The 17,504-nt window shown below is 43.2% G+C and overlaps 1 protein-coding gene across 1 annotated transcript in view; it reads right to left on the reverse strand.

Moving 5' to 3' along the window:
- LOC142150934 (phospholipid scramblase 1-like) overlaps window positions 1–17,504 on the reverse strand; it is a 42,795-nt gene that overhangs the window by 11,794 nt on the left and 13,497 nt on the right. Inside the window, exon 3 of the mRNA XM_075206134.1 lies at window positions 12,896–12,923. Coding sequence (XP_075062235.1) covers window positions 12,896–12,923 — 28 coding nt within the window. The remainder of the gene's footprint in view (window positions 1–12,895; window positions 12,924–17,504) is intronic.

Consider the following 17,504-nt stretch of genomic DNA (forward strand, 5'->3'; position numbering starts at 1 on the left):
GTTTATACACATATAATTACATATATACACACTTATAGGTACATATAAGCACACTTATAGAAACGTATAGACGCACCTATGGATACATATGTATATATATACGCTATGCAGACAAAAGTATTCGGCCACAACTGTTAATTATTGATTTTAGGTGTTTCAATGAGACCCATTGGCAGAGGTGTATAACATCCAGCACCCAGCCATGCAGTCTCCATTTGCAAACATTTGCAATACAAAATGAGTCATTCTGAAGAGCTCAGTGACTTCCAGCGTGGTACTGTGATAGGATGCGTGGTACTGTGATAGGATGTGTGGTACTGTGATAGGATGTGTGGTACTGTGATAGGATCTGTGATAGGATGTGTGGTACTGTGATAGGATGTGTGGTACTGTGATAGGATGTGCGGTACTGTGATAGGATGTGTGATACTGTGATAGGATGTGCGGTACTGTGATAGGATGTGCGATACTGTGATAGGATGTGCGGTACTGTGATAGGATGTGCGGTACTGTGATAGAATGTGCGGTACTGTGATAGGATGCGCGGTACTGTGATAGGATGCGCGGTACTGTGATAGGATGCGCGGTACTGTGATAGGATGCGCGGTACTGTGATAGGATGCGCGGTACTGTGATAGGATGCGCGGTACTGTGATAGGATGCGCGGTACTGTGATAGGATGTGCGGTACTGTGATAGGATGTGCGGTACTGTGATAGGATGTGCGGTACTGTGATAGGATGTGCGGTACTGTGATAGGATGTGCGGTACTGTGATAGGATGTGCGGTACTGTGATAGGATGTGCGGTACTGTGATAGGATGTGCGGTACTGTGATAGGATGTGCGGTACTGTGATAGGATGTGCGGTACTGTGATAGGATGTGCGGTACTGTGATAGGATGTGCGGCACTGTGATAGGATGTGCGGCACTGTGATAGGATGTGCGGCACTGTGATAGGATGTGCGGCACTGTGATAGGATGTGCGGCACTGTGATAGGATGTGCGGCACTGTGATAGGATGTGCGGGACTGTGATAGGATGTGCGGTACTGTGATAGGATGTGCGGTACTGTGATAGGATGTGCGGTACTGTGATAGGATGTGCGGTACTGTGATAGGATGTGCGGTACTGTGATAGGATGTGCGGTACTGTGATAGGATGTGCGGTACTGTGATAGGATGTGCGGTACTGTGATAGGATGTGCGGTACTGTGATAGGATGTGCGGTACTGTGATAGGATGTGCGGTACTGTGATAGGATGTGCGATACTGTGATAGGATGTGCGGTACTGTGATAGGATGTGCGGTACAGTGATAGGATGTGTGGTACTGTGATAGGATGTGTGGTACTGTGATAGGATGTGTGGTACTGTGTGGTACAGCGTGGTACAGCGTGGTACTGTGATAGGATGTGTGGTACTGTGATAGGATGTGTGGTACTGTGATAGGATGTGTGGTACTGTGATAGGATGTGTGGTACTGTGATAGGATGTGTGGTACTGTGATAGGATGTGTGATACTGTGATAGGATGTGTGATACTGTGATAGGATGTGTGGTACTGTGATAGGATATGTGGTACTGTGATAGGATGTGTGGTACTGTGATAGGATGTGTGGTACTGTGATAGGATGTGTGGTACTGTGATAGGATATGTGGTACTGTGATAGGATGTGTGATACTGTGATAGGATGTGTGGTACTGTGATAGGATGTGTGGTACTGTGATAGGATGTGTGGTACTGTGATAGGATGTGCGGTACTGTGATAGGATGTGTGGTACTGTGATAGGATGTGTGGTACTGTGATAGGATGTGTGGTACTGTGATAGGATGTGTGATACTGTGATAGAATGTCTGGTACTGTGATAGGATGTGTGGTACTGTGATAGGATGTGTGATAGGATGTGTGGTACTGTGATAGGATGTGCGGTACTGTGATAGGATGTGTGGTACTGTGATAGGATGTGTGGTACTGTGATAGGATGTGTGATAGGATGTGTGGTACTGTGATAGGATGTGCGGTACTGTGATAGGATGTGTGGTACTGTGATAGGATGTGTGATACTGTGATAGGATGTGCGGTACTGTGATAGGATGTGCGGTACTGTGATAGGATGTGTGGTACTGTGATAGGATGTGTGGTACTGTGATAGGATGTGTGGTACTGTGATAGGATGTGTGGTACTGTGATAGGATGTGTGGTACTGTAATAGGATGTGTGGTACTGTGATAGGATGTGTGGTACTGTGATAGGATGTGTGATAGGATGTGTGGTACTGTGATAGGATGTGTGGTACTGTGATAGGATGTGCGGTACTGTGATAGGATGTGTGGTACTGTGATAGGATGTGTGATAGGATGTGGTGTACTGTGATAGGATGTGTGATAGGATGTGCGGTACTGTGATAGGATGTGTGGTACTGTGATAGGATGTGTGGTACTGTGATAGGATGTGTGGTGCTGTGATAGGATGTGTGGTACTGTGATAGGATGTGCGGTACTGTGATAGGATGTGTGGTACTGTGATAGGATGTGTGGTACTGTGATAGGATGTGCGTTACTGTGATAGGATGTGTGGTACTGTGATAGGATGTGTGGTACTGTGATAGGATGTGTGGTACTGTGATAGGATGTGTGGTACTGTGATAGGATGTGTGGTACTGTGATAGGATGTGCGGTACTGTGATAGGATGTGCGGTACTGTGATAGGATGTGCGGTACTGTGATAGGATGTGCGGTACTGTGATAGGATGTGTGGTACTGTGATAGGATGTGTGGTACTGTGATAGGATGTGTGGTACTGTGATAGGATGTGTGGAACTGTGATAGGATGTGTGATAGGATGTGTGGTACTGTGATAGGATGTGTGGTACTGTGATAGGATGTGCGGTACTGTGATAGGATGTGTGGTACTGTGATAGGATGTATGATAGGATGTGCGGTACTGTGATAGGATGTGCGGTACTGTGATAGGATGTGTGGTACTGTGATAGGATGTGTGATACTGTGATAGGATGTGTGGTACTGTGATAGGATGTGCGTTACTGTGATAGGATGTGTGGTACTGTGATAGGATGTGCGGTACTGTGATAGGATGTGTGATACTGTGATAGGATGTGCGGTACTGTGATAGGATGTGTGGTACTGTGATAGGATGTGTGGTACTGTGATAGGATGTGTGGTACTGTGATAGGATGTGTGGTACTGTGATAGGATGTGTGGTACTGTGATAGGATGTGTGATACTGTGATAGGATGTGTGGTACTGTGATAGGATGTGTGGTACTGTGATAGGATGTGCGATACTGTGATAGGATGTGTGATACTGTGATAGGATGTGCGGTACTGTGATAGGATGTGTGATAGGATGTGTGGTACAGTGATAGGATGCGCGGTACTGTGATAGGATGCGCGGTACTGTGATAGGATGTGTGATACTGTGATAGGATGTGCGGTACTGTGATAGGATGTGCGGTACTGTGATAGGATGTGTGGTACTGTGATAGGATGTGCGGTACTGTGATAGGATGCGCGGTACTGTGATAGGATGCGCGGTACTGTGATAGGATGTGTGATACTGTGATAGGATGTGCGGTACTGTGATAGGATGTGTGGTACTGTGATAGGATGTGCGGTACTGTGATAGGATGTGTGGTACTGTGATAGGATGTGCGGTACTGTGATAGGATGTGCGGTACTGTGATAGGATGTGTGGTACTGTGATAGGATGTGTGGTACTGTGATAGGATGTGTGGTACTGTGATAGGATGTGTGGTACTGTGATAGGATGTGTGGTACTGTGATAGGATGTGTGGTGCTGTGATAGGATGTGTGGTACTGTGATAGGATGTGCGGTACTGTGATAGGATGTGTAGTACTGTGATAGGATGTGTGATACTGTGATAGGATGTGTGATACTGTGATAGGATGTGTGGTGCTGTGATAGGATGTGTGGTACTGTGATAGGATGTGTGGTACTCTGATAGGGTGTGTGGTACTGTGATAGGATGTGCGGTACTGTGATAGGATGTGCGGTACTGTGATAGGATGTGCGGTACTGTGATAGGATGTGCGGTACTGTGATAGGATGTGTGGTACTGTGATAGGATGTGTGGTACTGTGATAGGATGTGTGATACTGTGATAGGATGTGTGGTACTGTGATAGGATGTGTGATACTGTGATAGGATGTGTGGTACTGTGATAGGATGTGTGGTACTGTGATAGGATGTGCGGTACTGTGATAGGATGTGTGGTACTGTGATAGGATGTGTGGTACTGTGATAGGATGTGCGGTACTGTGATAGGATGTGTGATACTGTGATAGGATGTGTGGTACTGTGATAGGATGTGTGATACTGTGATAGGATGTGTGGTACTGTGATAGGATGTGTGGTACTGTGATGGGATGTGTGGTACTGTGATAGGATGTGTGGTACTGTGATAGGATGTGTGGTACTGTGATAGGATGTGTGGTACTGTGATAGGATGTGTGGTACTGTGATAGGATGTGTGATACTGTGATAGGATGTGTGGTACTGTGATAGGATGTGTGGTACTGTGATAGGATGTGTGGTACTGTGATAGGATGTGTGGTACAGCATGGTACTGTGATAGGATGTGTGATACTGTGATAGGATGTGTGGTACTGTGATAGGATGTGTGGTACTGTGTGGTACTGTGATAGGATGTGTGGTACTGTGATAGGATGTGTGATACTGTGATAGGATGTGTGGTACTGTGATAGGATGTGTGGTACTGTGATAGGATGTGTGATACTGTGATAGGATGTGTGGTGCTGTGATAGGATGTGTGGTACTGTGATAGGATGTGTGGTACTGTGATAGGATGTGTGGTGCTGTGATAGGATGTGTTGTACTGTGATAAGATGTGTGGTACTGTGATAGGATGTGCGGTACTGTGATAGGATGTGCGGTACTGTGATAGGATGTGTGATACTGTGATAGGATGTGTGGTACTGTGATAGGATGTGTGGTACTGTGATAGGATGTGTGATACTGTGATAGGATGTGTGGTACTGTGATAGGATGTGTGGTACTGTGATAGGATGTGTGATACTGTGATAGGATGTGTGGTACTGTGATAGGATGTGTGGTACTGTGATAGGATGTGTGGTACTGTGATAGGATGTGCGGTACTGTGATAGGATGTGTGGTACTGTGATAGGATGTGTGATAGGATGTGTGGTACTGTGATAGGATGTGTGGGTACTGTGATAGGATGTGCGGTACTGTGATAGGATGTGTGGTACTGTGATAGGATGTGTGGTACTGTGATAGGATGTGTGATAGGATGTGTGGTACTGTGATAGGATGTGTGGTACTGTGATAGGATGTGCGGTACTGTGATAGGATGTGTGGTACTGTGATAGGATGTGCGATACTGTGATAGGATGTGCGGTACTGTGATAGGATGTGTGGTACTGTGATAGGATGTGTGGTACTGTGATAGGATGTGTGGTACTGTGATAGGATGTGCGGTACTGTGATAGGATGTGTGGTACTGTGATAGGATGTGTGGTACTGTGATAGGATGTGCGGTACTGTGATAGGATGTGTGGTACTGTGATAGGATGTGTGGTACTGTGATAGGATGTGTGGTACTGTGATAGGATGTGTGATACTGTGATAGGATGTGCGGTACTGTGATAGGATGTGCGGTACTGTGATAGGATGTGTGGTACTGTGATAGGATGTGTGGTACTGTGATAGGATGTGTGGTACTGTGATAGGATGTGTGGTACTGTGATAGGATGTGTGATAGGATGTGTGGTACTGTGATAGGATGTGTGGTACTGTGATAGGATGTGTGGTACAGCATGGTACTGTGATAGGATGTGTGATACTGTGATAGGATGTGTGGTACTGTGATAGGATGTGTGGTACTGTGTGGTACTGTGATAGGATGTGTGGTACTGTGATAGGATGTGTGATACTGTGATAGGATGTGTGGTACTGTGATAGGATGTGTGGTACTGTGATAGGATGTGTGATACTGTGATAGGATGTGTGGTGCTGTGATAGGATGTGTGGTACTGTGATAGGATGTGTGGTACTGTGATAGGATGTGTGGTGCTGTGATAGGATGTGTTGTACTGTGATAAGATGTGTGGTACTGTGATAGGATGTGCGGTACTGTGATAGGATGTGCGGTACTGTGATAGGATGTGTGATACTGTGATAGGATGTGTGGTACTGTGATAGGATGTGTGGTACTGTGATAGGATGTGTGATACTGTGATAGGATGTGTGGTACTGTGATAGGATGTGTGGTACTGTGATAGGATGTGTGATACTGTGATAGGATGTGTGGTACTGTGATAGGATGTGTGGTACTGTGATAGGATGTGTGGTACTGTGATAGGATGTGCGGTACTGTGATAGGATGTGTGGTACTGTGATAGGATGTGTGATAGGATGTGTGGTACTGTGATAGGATGTGTGGTACTGTGATAGGATGTGCGGTACTGTGATAGGATGTGTGGTACTGTGATAGGATGTGTGGTACTGTGATAGGATGTGTGATAGGATGTGTGGTACTGTGATAGGATGTGTGGTACTGTGATAGGATGTGCGGTACTGTGATAGGATGTGTGGTACTGTGATAGGATGTGCGATACTGTGATAGGATGTGCGGTACTGTGATAGGATGTGTGGTACTGTGATAGGATGTGTGGTACTGTGATAGGATGTGTGGTACTGTGATAGGATGTGCGGTACTGTGATAGGATGTGTGGTACTGTGATAGGATGTGTGGTACTGTGATAGGATGTGCGGTACTGTGATAGGATGTGTGGTACTGTGATAGGATGTGTGGTACTGTGATAGGATGTGTGGTACTGTGATAGGATGTGTGATACTGTGATAGGATGTGCGGTACTGTGATAGGATGTGCGGTACTGTGATAGGATGTGTGGTACTGTGATAGGATGTGTGGTACTGTGATAGGATGTGTGGTACTGTGATAGGATGTGTGGTACTGTGATAGGATGTGTGATAGGATGTGTGGTACTGTGATAGGATGTGTGGTACTGTGATAGGATGTGCGGTACTGTGATAGGATGTGTGGTACTGTGATAGGATGTGTGATAGGATGTGCGGTACTGTGATAGGATGTGTGATAGGATGTGCGGTACTGTGATAGGATGTGTGGTACTGTGATAGGATGTGTGGTACTGTGATAGGATGTGTGGTGCTGTGATAGGATGTGTGGTACTGTGATAGGATGTGTGGTACTGTGATAGGATGTGCGGTACTGTGATAGGATGTGTGGTACTGTGATAGGATGTGTGGTACTGTGATAGGATGTATGGTACTGTGATAGGATGTGCGGTACTGTGATAGGATGTGCGGTACTGTGATAGGATGTGTGGTACTGTGATAGGATGTGTGGTACTGTGATAGGATGTGTGGTACTGTGATAGGATGTGTGGTACTGTGATAGGATGTGTGGTACTGTGATAGGATGTGTGATAGGATGTGTGGTACTGTGATAGGATGTGTGGTACTGTGATAGGATGTGCGGTACTGTGATAGGATGTGTGGTACTGTGATAGGATGTGCGATACTGTGATAGGATGTGCGGTACTGTGATAGGATGTGTGGTACTGTGATAGGATGTGTGGTACTGTGATAGGATGTGTGGTACTGTGATAGGATGTGCGGTACTGTGATAGGATGTGCGGTACTGTGATAGGATGTGTGGTACTGTGATAGGATGTGTGGTACTGTGATAGGATGTGCGGTACTGTGATAGGATGTGTGGTACTGTGATAGGATGTGTGGTACTGTGATAGGATGTGTGATACTGTGATAGGATGTGTGATACTGTGATAGGATGTGCGGTACTGTGATAGGATGTGTGGTACTGTGATAGGATGTGTGGTACTGTGATAGGATGTGTGGTACTGTGATAGGATGTGTGGTACTGTGATAGGATGTGTGGTACTGTGATAGGATGTGTGATAGGATGTGTGGTACTGTGATAGGATGTGTGGTACTGTGATAGGATGTGCGGTACTGTGATAGGATGTGTGGTACTGTGATAGGATGTGTGATAGGATGTGCGGTACTGTGATAGGATGTGTGATAGGATGTGCGGTACTGTGATAGGATGTGTGGTACTGTGATAGGATGTGTGGTACTGTGATAGGATGTGTGGTGCTGTGATAGGATGTGTGGTACTGTGATAGGATGTGTGGTACTGTGATAGGATGTGCGGTACTGTGATAGGATGTGTGGTACTGTGATAGGATGTGTGGTACTGTGATAGGATGTATGGTACTGTGATAGGATGTGCGGTACTGTGATAGGATGTGCGGTACTGTGATAGGATGTGTGGTACTGTGATAGGATGTGTGGTACTGTGATAGGATGTGTGGTACTGTGATAGGATGTGTGGTACTGTGATAGGATGTATGGTACTGTGATAGGATGTGTGGTACTGTGATAGGATGTGTGGTACTGTGATAGGATGTGTGGTACTGTGATAGGATGTGTGGTACTGTGATAGGATGTGTGGTACTGTGATAGGATGTGTGGTACTGTGATAGGATGTGTGATAGGATGTGTGGTACTGTGATAGGATGTGTGGTACTGTGATAGGATGTGCGGTACTGTGATAAGATGTGTGGTACTGTGATAGGATGTGTGGTACTGTGATAGGATGTGTGGTACTGTGATAGGATGTATGGTACTGTGATAGGATGTGTGGTACTGTGATAGGATGTGTGGTACTGTGATAGGATGTGTGGTACTGTGATAGGATGTGTGGTACTGTGATAGGATGTGTGGTACTGTGATAGGATGTGTGGTACTGTGATAGGATGTGTGGTACTGTGATAGGATGTGTGATACTGTGATAGGATGTGTGGTACTCTGATAGGATGACACCTTTGCAATAAGATGGTTCATGAAATTTCCCCCCTGCTGGATATTCCACGGTCACCTGTAAGTGATATTATTAGACAGTGGAAGCGTTTAGGAACAACAGCAACTCAACCATGAAGCAGAAGACCACTTAAAAATCACAGAGCGGGGTCAACGATTGCTAAGGTGCATGGTGTGTAAAAGTCACCAACGCTCTGCTGATTCCATAGCTGAAGAGTTCTGAACTTCCTCTGGCATTAATGTAAGCACAAAAACTGTGCCGCAGGAGCTTAATGGATGGGTTTCCATGGCCGAGCAGCTGCATGCAGCCTCACATCACCAAGACCAATGCCAAGCGTCGGATGGAGTGGTGTAAAGCACACCGAAACTGGACTCTGGAGCAGTGGAATCGTTTTCTGTGGCGTGATGAATCACACTTCTCTGTTTGGTAGTCAGATGGGCGAGTCTGGGTTTGGCGGATGCCAGGAGAACGTTACCTGTCTGACTGCAATATGCAAACTGTGAAGTTTGGTGGAGGAGGCATAATGGTATGGGGCTATTTTTCAGGGTTTGGCCTAGGCCCCTTATCTCCATTGAAGGGTAATCTTAATGCTTCAACATACCAAGTCATTTTGGACAATGCTATGCTTCCAACTTTATGGTAACAGTTTGGGTAAGGACCTTTTCTATCCCAACATGACTGTGCCCCAGTGCACACAGTAAGGACTACAAGACATGGTTTGATGAGTTCGATGTGGAAGAACTGACTGGCCGGCACAGAGCCCTGACCTCAACCTCATCAAACACATTTGGAATGAATTGGAATGGAGATGGTGAGCCAGACCTTCTCGTCCAACATCAGTGCCTGACCTCATAAATGCTCTACAGAATGAATGGGCACAAATTCCCACAGAAACACTCCAACATCTTGTGGAAAGTCTTCCAAGAATAGTGGAAGCTGTTATCACTGCAAAAGGGGAACCAACTCCATATTAAAGTATATGTATTTGAATACAATGTCATTACAGTCCCTGTTAGTGTAATGGTCAAGCGTCCGAATACTTTTGTCCTTATAGTGTACATATAGACACCCCTGTGGATACCTATATATAAATATAAACACACATCTAGATACATGTTGATACATATAGACACACCTATAGATATATGTAGACAAACCTATATATTATATATAGTTACATAGTTGATGAGGTTGAAAAAAGACACCAGTCCATCAAGTTCAACCTATTTTGGATCTCCTGCGATCCTGCACTTATATTTGAAATTAATCCAGAGTAAGCAACCGCCAATCTGTTTCAATTGTGAAAATCCCCCCAGACTCAATATTGCAGTCCTATTTTTACCCTATATCCACTACTATCCTTTATTTTAAATTAATGGTCATATCCCTGGATACACCTTTCCGCTAAAAATTTGTCTAACCCTTTCTTAAACATATCTATTGAATCTGCCATCACAACCTTCCCTGGCAATGAATTCCATATCTTGACTGCCCTTACTGTAAAGAACCCCTTCCTTTGCTGGTTGTGAAATTTCCTCTCCTCTAACCTTAGGGGATGACCACATGTCCTGTGTATGGTCTTTGGGGTAAAAAGTTCCCATGAAAGCTCTCCGTATTGACCCCTAATGTATTTGTACATAGTAATCATATCTCCCCTTAGACGCCTCTTTTCTAAAGTAAACATGCCTAAACTGGCTAACCTTTCCTCATAACTTAATGACTCCATACCCTTTATCAATTTTGTCGCCCTTCTCTGAACCCTTTCTAGTTCCAAATTATCTTTTTTACAGAGTGGTGCCCAGAACTGTACTGCATATTCAAGATGAGGTCTTACCAACGATTTATACAGTGGCAAAATTACACTGTCTTCCCTTGCATCTATGCCCCTTTTTATGCATGCCAATACTTTGTTTGCCCTTGCAGCTGCTGCTTGACATTGAGCACTATTGCTAAGTCTACTGTCTACGAGCACTCCCAAATCCTTTTCCATTATAGATTCTCCTAAATTAATTCCATTTAATTTATAGATTGCATTCTTGTTTTTGATCCCTGAATGCATAACCTTACATTTATCTATGTTACACCTTATATTCCATTTGGCCGCCCAATCCTCCAGTTTATTTAAGTCCCTCTGTAGAGAAGCTACATCTTGCTCTGATTTTATTACCTTACAGAGTTTAGTGTCATCTGCAAAAATAGAAACTTTACTCTCTAAACCATCACCAAGGTCATTAATAAATATATTAAAAAGGAGTGGCCCCAGCACGGAACCTTGAGGTACTCCACTTAAGACTTTTGACCAATTAGAAAATGTTCCATTTATCACAACTCTCTGTTCCCTATTCTCTAACCAGTTTTCGATCCAAGTACAAATTTTGATTCCTAGACCCAGTTCCCTTATTTTGTAAACCAACCTCTTGTGTGGCACTGTATCAAAGGCCTTTGCAAAATCTAAGTACACCGCATCTACTGTCATGCCCTGGTCTAAGTTCCCACTAACTTCCTCGTAGAAACTAATTAGATTAGTTTGACATGACCTATCCCTCACAAATCCATGTTGATTCCCACTAATAATTTTATTGCGTACCAAGTAATCCTGAATACTGTCCCTTAAAATACCTTCCAGTAGTTTCCCCACTATTGATGTCAGGCTTACAGGTCTATAATTCTCTGGTTGTGATCTCGTCCCCTTTTTAAACAACGGCACCACATCTGCTATTCGCCAATCCCTTGGTACTGAGCCTGATGAGATTGAATCTATGAAAATTAAGAATAGCGGTCTAGCTATTTCCGAGATTAACTCCATAAGGACCCTTGGGTGTATGCCATCTGGACCTGGAGCTTTATTTATCTTAATATTCTTCAGTCGCCTTTGGACTTCTTCCTCTGACAACCAAGTATTAATTAATGGCATGGTTTCATTTCCATTTTTATGTATTACTCCTGCCATTTGTTCCTCTCTGGTAAATACTGAAGAAAAGAACGTGTTTAATACCTCTGCTTTTTCCTTAGTATCATTTATCAATTCACCCATCTCACTTCTTAGGGGTCCTATATTATCTTTTTTAATCCTTTTGCCATTTATATACTTAAAAAACTTTTTGGGGTTTGTCTCACTTTCTTTTGCAACGTGCCTTTCATTTTCTAATTTAGCCAATCTAATTTCCTTTTTGCATGTTTTATTACATTCCTTGTACCTACGGAAGGACTCCTCTGACCCTTCAGACTTAAACAATTTAAATGCACGCTTCTTCCTTTGCATTTCTTCCCTTACCTTTTTATTTAGCCACATTAATTCTTTTACATTTATTTCCCATAGGAATGAACTTATACGTGTATGTTTCCAACAACATTTTAAAGACAGCCCACATTTCTTCCGTATTTTTTCCTTCAATACACATTATATAAATATATATACATATATATAGACACATAACATTCAGCAGAACAATATTGGGCATTATAAGCAATATAACATATACTGATTTGGGAAGGAACAGAGGAGGAAGCTAAACAGTTTATGAATTATGTGAATCAGAATGATTGGAATCTAATATTTACTCATGAAGTAACAGAACTAGGACGGACTCCGGGATCACAATGGGAAAGTCAAAACACTATAATTTTTTATGTTGTGAATATTAATAAGATGACATATTTGGTTGGAAGAAGGAGGCTCCTAACACTACGAATCACAGCAGCCGGGAATCAGTTTGTTTTGGTATCATATTTCATTTGATTTACGTCAGTGCTGAAATTATCTTTCTGTACTGTCTGACATGAGGTGATATAAGGTGAAGGATTCAGCTGCCGTCATTAGACGATGAGGTGTTTATCATTTTCCTTGTAGTCAAAAATGGAAATAACAGTTTTTGGTATTATAACTGCCTTATACCATCGGCTGAAACTCACTGACACTATCTTCCATCACGTGGGACTGACGTGTGCATAAATATATGTAACGTGAAACATGTAAGAAAGAACTTACTGGTCTGATTAACATGGAACTGGCTGACCTGTAAAGTAAGAGAGAGCAGAGTTAGAATGTATCACTATATAATTACCATTACCCCCGCTATTATAACCAACACTAACACTGCCACATCTAATTCTACCATTATCACTAACACTGCCACCACTAATACCACTATCATCACCATCACTAACACTGCCACCACTAATACCACTATTATCACCAACACTAACACTGCCACCACTAATACCACTATTATCACCATCACTAACACTGCCACCACTAAAACCACTATTATCACCATCACTAACACTGCCACCACTAATACCACTATTATCATCAACACTAACACTGCCACATCTAATACAACTATTATCACCAACACTAACACTGCCACCACTAATACCATTATTATCACCAACACTAACACTGCCACCTCTAATACAACTATTATCACCAACACTAACACTGCCACCTCTAACACCACTATTATCACCAACACGAACACTGCCACCACTAATACCACTATTATCACCAACACTAACACTACCACCTCTAATACCACTATTATCACCATCACTAACACTGCCACCACTAATACCACTATTATCACCAACACTACCACCTCTAATACCACTATTATCACCATCACTAACACTGCCACCACTAATACCACTATTATCACCATCACTAAGACTGCCACCACTAATACCACTATTATCACCATCACTAACACTGCCACCACTAATACCACTATTATCACCAACACTAAGACTGCCACCACTAATACCACTATTATCACCATCACTAACACTGCCACCACTAATACCACTATTATCACCAACACTAACACTGCCACCACTAATACCACTATTATCACCATCACTAACACTGCCACCACTAATACCACTATTATCACCAACACTAACACTGCCACCACTAATACCACTAACCATCAACCATCAACCATCAACACTAACACTGCCACATCTAATTCTACCATTATCACTAACACTGCCACCACTAACACCACTATTATCACCAACACTAACACTGCCACCACTAATACCACTATTATCACCAACACTAACACTGCCACCACTAATACCACTATTATCACCAACACTAACACTGCCACCACTAATACCACTATTATCACCAACACTATTATCATTACTACCACTAACACCACTATTATCACCAACACAAACACTGCCACATCTAATTCTACCATTATCACTAACACTGCCACCACTAATACTACTATTATCACCAACACTAACACTGCCACCACTAATACCACTATTATCACCAACACTAGCAACATCACCACCGTTACCTTCTCTATTATCACTAAACCTCACTATAATTATCACCACTATTATCACCAACAGCCATGATTACCACCACTAATACCACTATTATCAACAAAGACACCATCATTAATACTACTGTGTTATAACTGTACAAAATCACTACAACCCTTCTTTGTCTGATCTCTGCAGAAATCACTCCCATAACCCTGATATTATTATTATTATTATTATTATTATTATTATTATTATTATTATTATTATTATATAATTTATTTATATAGTGCCAGCAGGCTGCATTGTTCTTTACTGTGGGGGACAAACAGCAATAAATGCAGACTGGGTATGGACAGACAGACAAAGCGGTCAGAGGGTGCTGCTCACAGTTGTATAAGATTTTCTCTTTTCTTCTCTTTAAATAATAAATGAGATGAGCAGGTTTCCAAAATATAATATTCCTATAGTTTATTATTAAAATGATATTATACATAGATACAGCCATACTGGACGAAGCAGACACACGCCCAGGGTCTCAAATGTCAATTGACCATCTATATTTGATTATGTCATTCTTTTATAGACAATGTTACTCATTATTACTTTAAAACACACCTTCCCAGCTTACATCACTGCTGGCACTCTAAGGGCTAGATTTACTATCAGGCGTGTTTGTAAACCCGCCGACTTTCGGCGGATTTGCCGGCGGGTTTAGCCATCGCCGGATTTACTAACGCTAAAACCGACCAAACGGCCAGAAATGAATTTTTCAAACCTGCCTCTGTATAAAGCGCCATGACGGTTTCAACAATGTTGAACATACAAACAGCCGGATTTAATATTAGGCGGTTGATAAAACCGCCGGAAAAGCGCCATTCAAAAGACCAAAATGAAAGCGCTGCTGTTTGAGTTATTTTGCCATTCTGAACATAAGAGAAAGGACCATTTCATGTCCATGTGTTTTTACAAAATCAGGATGCACAATGTGTCATTACATAGTTAACCCTTAATTTAATGTTAATGCAATCCAAAAGTGACAAAATCAAAAAGGTGTTTCTGGCTGAAGAAATCACAGACAATCACAGTCTATTGCCCAGCAGTTAATCATGATGCTTACAAAAAGGGCCCCTCATTATTTGTCAGGTGTGGGTTTGTTGGAGAATGGCTTTGCAGGGAATGTGCTGCATTCTTGCCAGTGTATGTTTTCAGCTTTTTATCTGATGAAGGCAGAAAGGCGCCAGGAGGAGGAGGAAGGACAACAGTTGCCATCTGTTCTGCGGACCCTGCACAGCACAAATACAATGAGGCACACATAGCCACTAGAGGTGTCATAGAACGTACCTTTGTACTCTTGTAAACCAGGTTCAGGTTCCTAGATACATCTGGTGGGGTGCTTATGTATGCACCAGTAAAGGTGTCTGATATTATCCTGGCTGGCTGTCTGATACATAATCTAGCTGTACATCAACTTACCCCACCGATTATTGCAGTAGACAGTGAAGAAGAAGGGGTCCGTATCCCATTTGGGGATGTGCAGAGCACAGAGGGGGGGGGGAGGCAGATTAGAGACCGTCTCATTACAAACTACTTTACATGTAAGTGCATACTATAAAAAACATTTATTGCTCTAAAATGTGTTTGATGTCAGTGCAATGGTTTATTTTATTTATTTATTTATTCTCTCTATACTCCTCAAAACCCTATCAAAGAAAAAGTGTCAGGCCAGTGGTTTATATAGGGCTTGTGATGTCAAATCTCCTGACATTGAAAGTAGCCAATAGTAACAGGCCATGAGACAGGTGTATTTTTTAAAAAAACTGCCATCACACGAAAGCGCCATCATTTAAAGCAAAAGCGCCATGTTCAATTCAAAGCTGCCGGCGGCTTTGACCATTACATCCCGCCGTGACATCGCCGGCGGCTTCAACTTGAAGATGAAACGCGCCTATTCGTAAATCTGGCTGTTTGCAATGCAAACCCGCCGGAAAAACGCGGCGATGCATGGCGGCTTAAAGACGCCGAACATCCCGCCTGATAGTAAATCTAGCCCTAAGTCTCTATCATTAAAGTGACATGTTCTTGGCCTTTTTTTGGAAGGGTTGTCTTGACCTTATTTGGAGCCAATATTTCTTTGGCCTTATATTGCTAAATGAAGATCACGTGACAATTATATAACTTGTTGATCTCATATTGTACAATACACGTTATTGTGTAATATGTGTTTTTTTCCGTTCTCTTAAAAGCACAGAAACAAAATTCAAGTTCATTGGTTCATTCTCTTGAACTAATTGGCCATATAGGATTTTTGTTAATTATTACTTCAACACCATTTACAACCTGTAGGGAAATGGGAGCCAGAGATGAGTGTGGATGAGAGACGCAGATATTGGGCCCAGCAGAGGGGTGAGGTGGGAGATAATGTGAGACATGCACTGAAGTGATGTATTCTGCTCTGTGTGATATCTACTGTATATCACCCTCACTCTCTCGTGTCTGTTCCCTGCAGAGTATCACTCCCATACCCTGTCCAGTCTAATAACTGCAGGGTATCACTCCCACACCCTGTCCAGTCTAATAACTGCAGAGTATCACTCCCATACCCTGTCCAGTCTAATAACTGCAGGGTATCACTCCCACACCCTGCCCTGTCTAATAACTGCAGAGTATCACTCCCATACCCTGTCCAGTCTAATAACTGCAGGGTATCACTCCCACACCCTGTCCAGTCTAATAACTGCAGGGTATCACTCCCACACCCTGCCCTGTCTAATAACTGCAGGGTATCACTCCCACACCCTGTCCAGTCTAATAACTGCAGGGTATCACTCCCACACCCTGTCCAGTCTAATAACTGCAGGGTATCACTTCCACACCCTGCCCTGTCTAATAACTGCAGGGTATCACTCCCATACCCTGTCCAGTCTAATAACTGCAGAGTATCAATCCCACACCCTGTCCTGTCTAATAACTGCAGGGTATCACTCCCACACACTGTCCAGTCTAATAACTGCAGGGTATCACTCCCACACCCTGCCCTGTCTAATAACTGCAGGGTATCACTCCCACACCCTGTCCTGTCTAATAACTGCAGAGTATCATTCCCATACCCTGTCCAGTCTAATAACTGCAGAGTATCACTCCCACACCCTGTCCTGTCTAATAACTGCAGGGTATCACTCCCACACCCTGTCCTGTCTAATAACTGCAGGGTATCACTCCCACACCCTGTCCTGTCTAATAACTGCAGAGTATCACTCCCATACCCAGTCCTGTCTAATAACTGCAGGGTATCACTCCCATACCCTGTCCAGTCT

Source organism: Mixophyes fleayi, chromosome 4 (assembly GCF_038048845.1).
Source record: "Mixophyes fleayi isolate aMixFle1 chromosome 4, aMixFle1.hap1, whole genome shotgun sequence".
NCBI lineage: Eukaryota > Metazoa > Chordata > Amphibia > Anura > Limnodynastidae > Mixophyes > Mixophyes fleayi.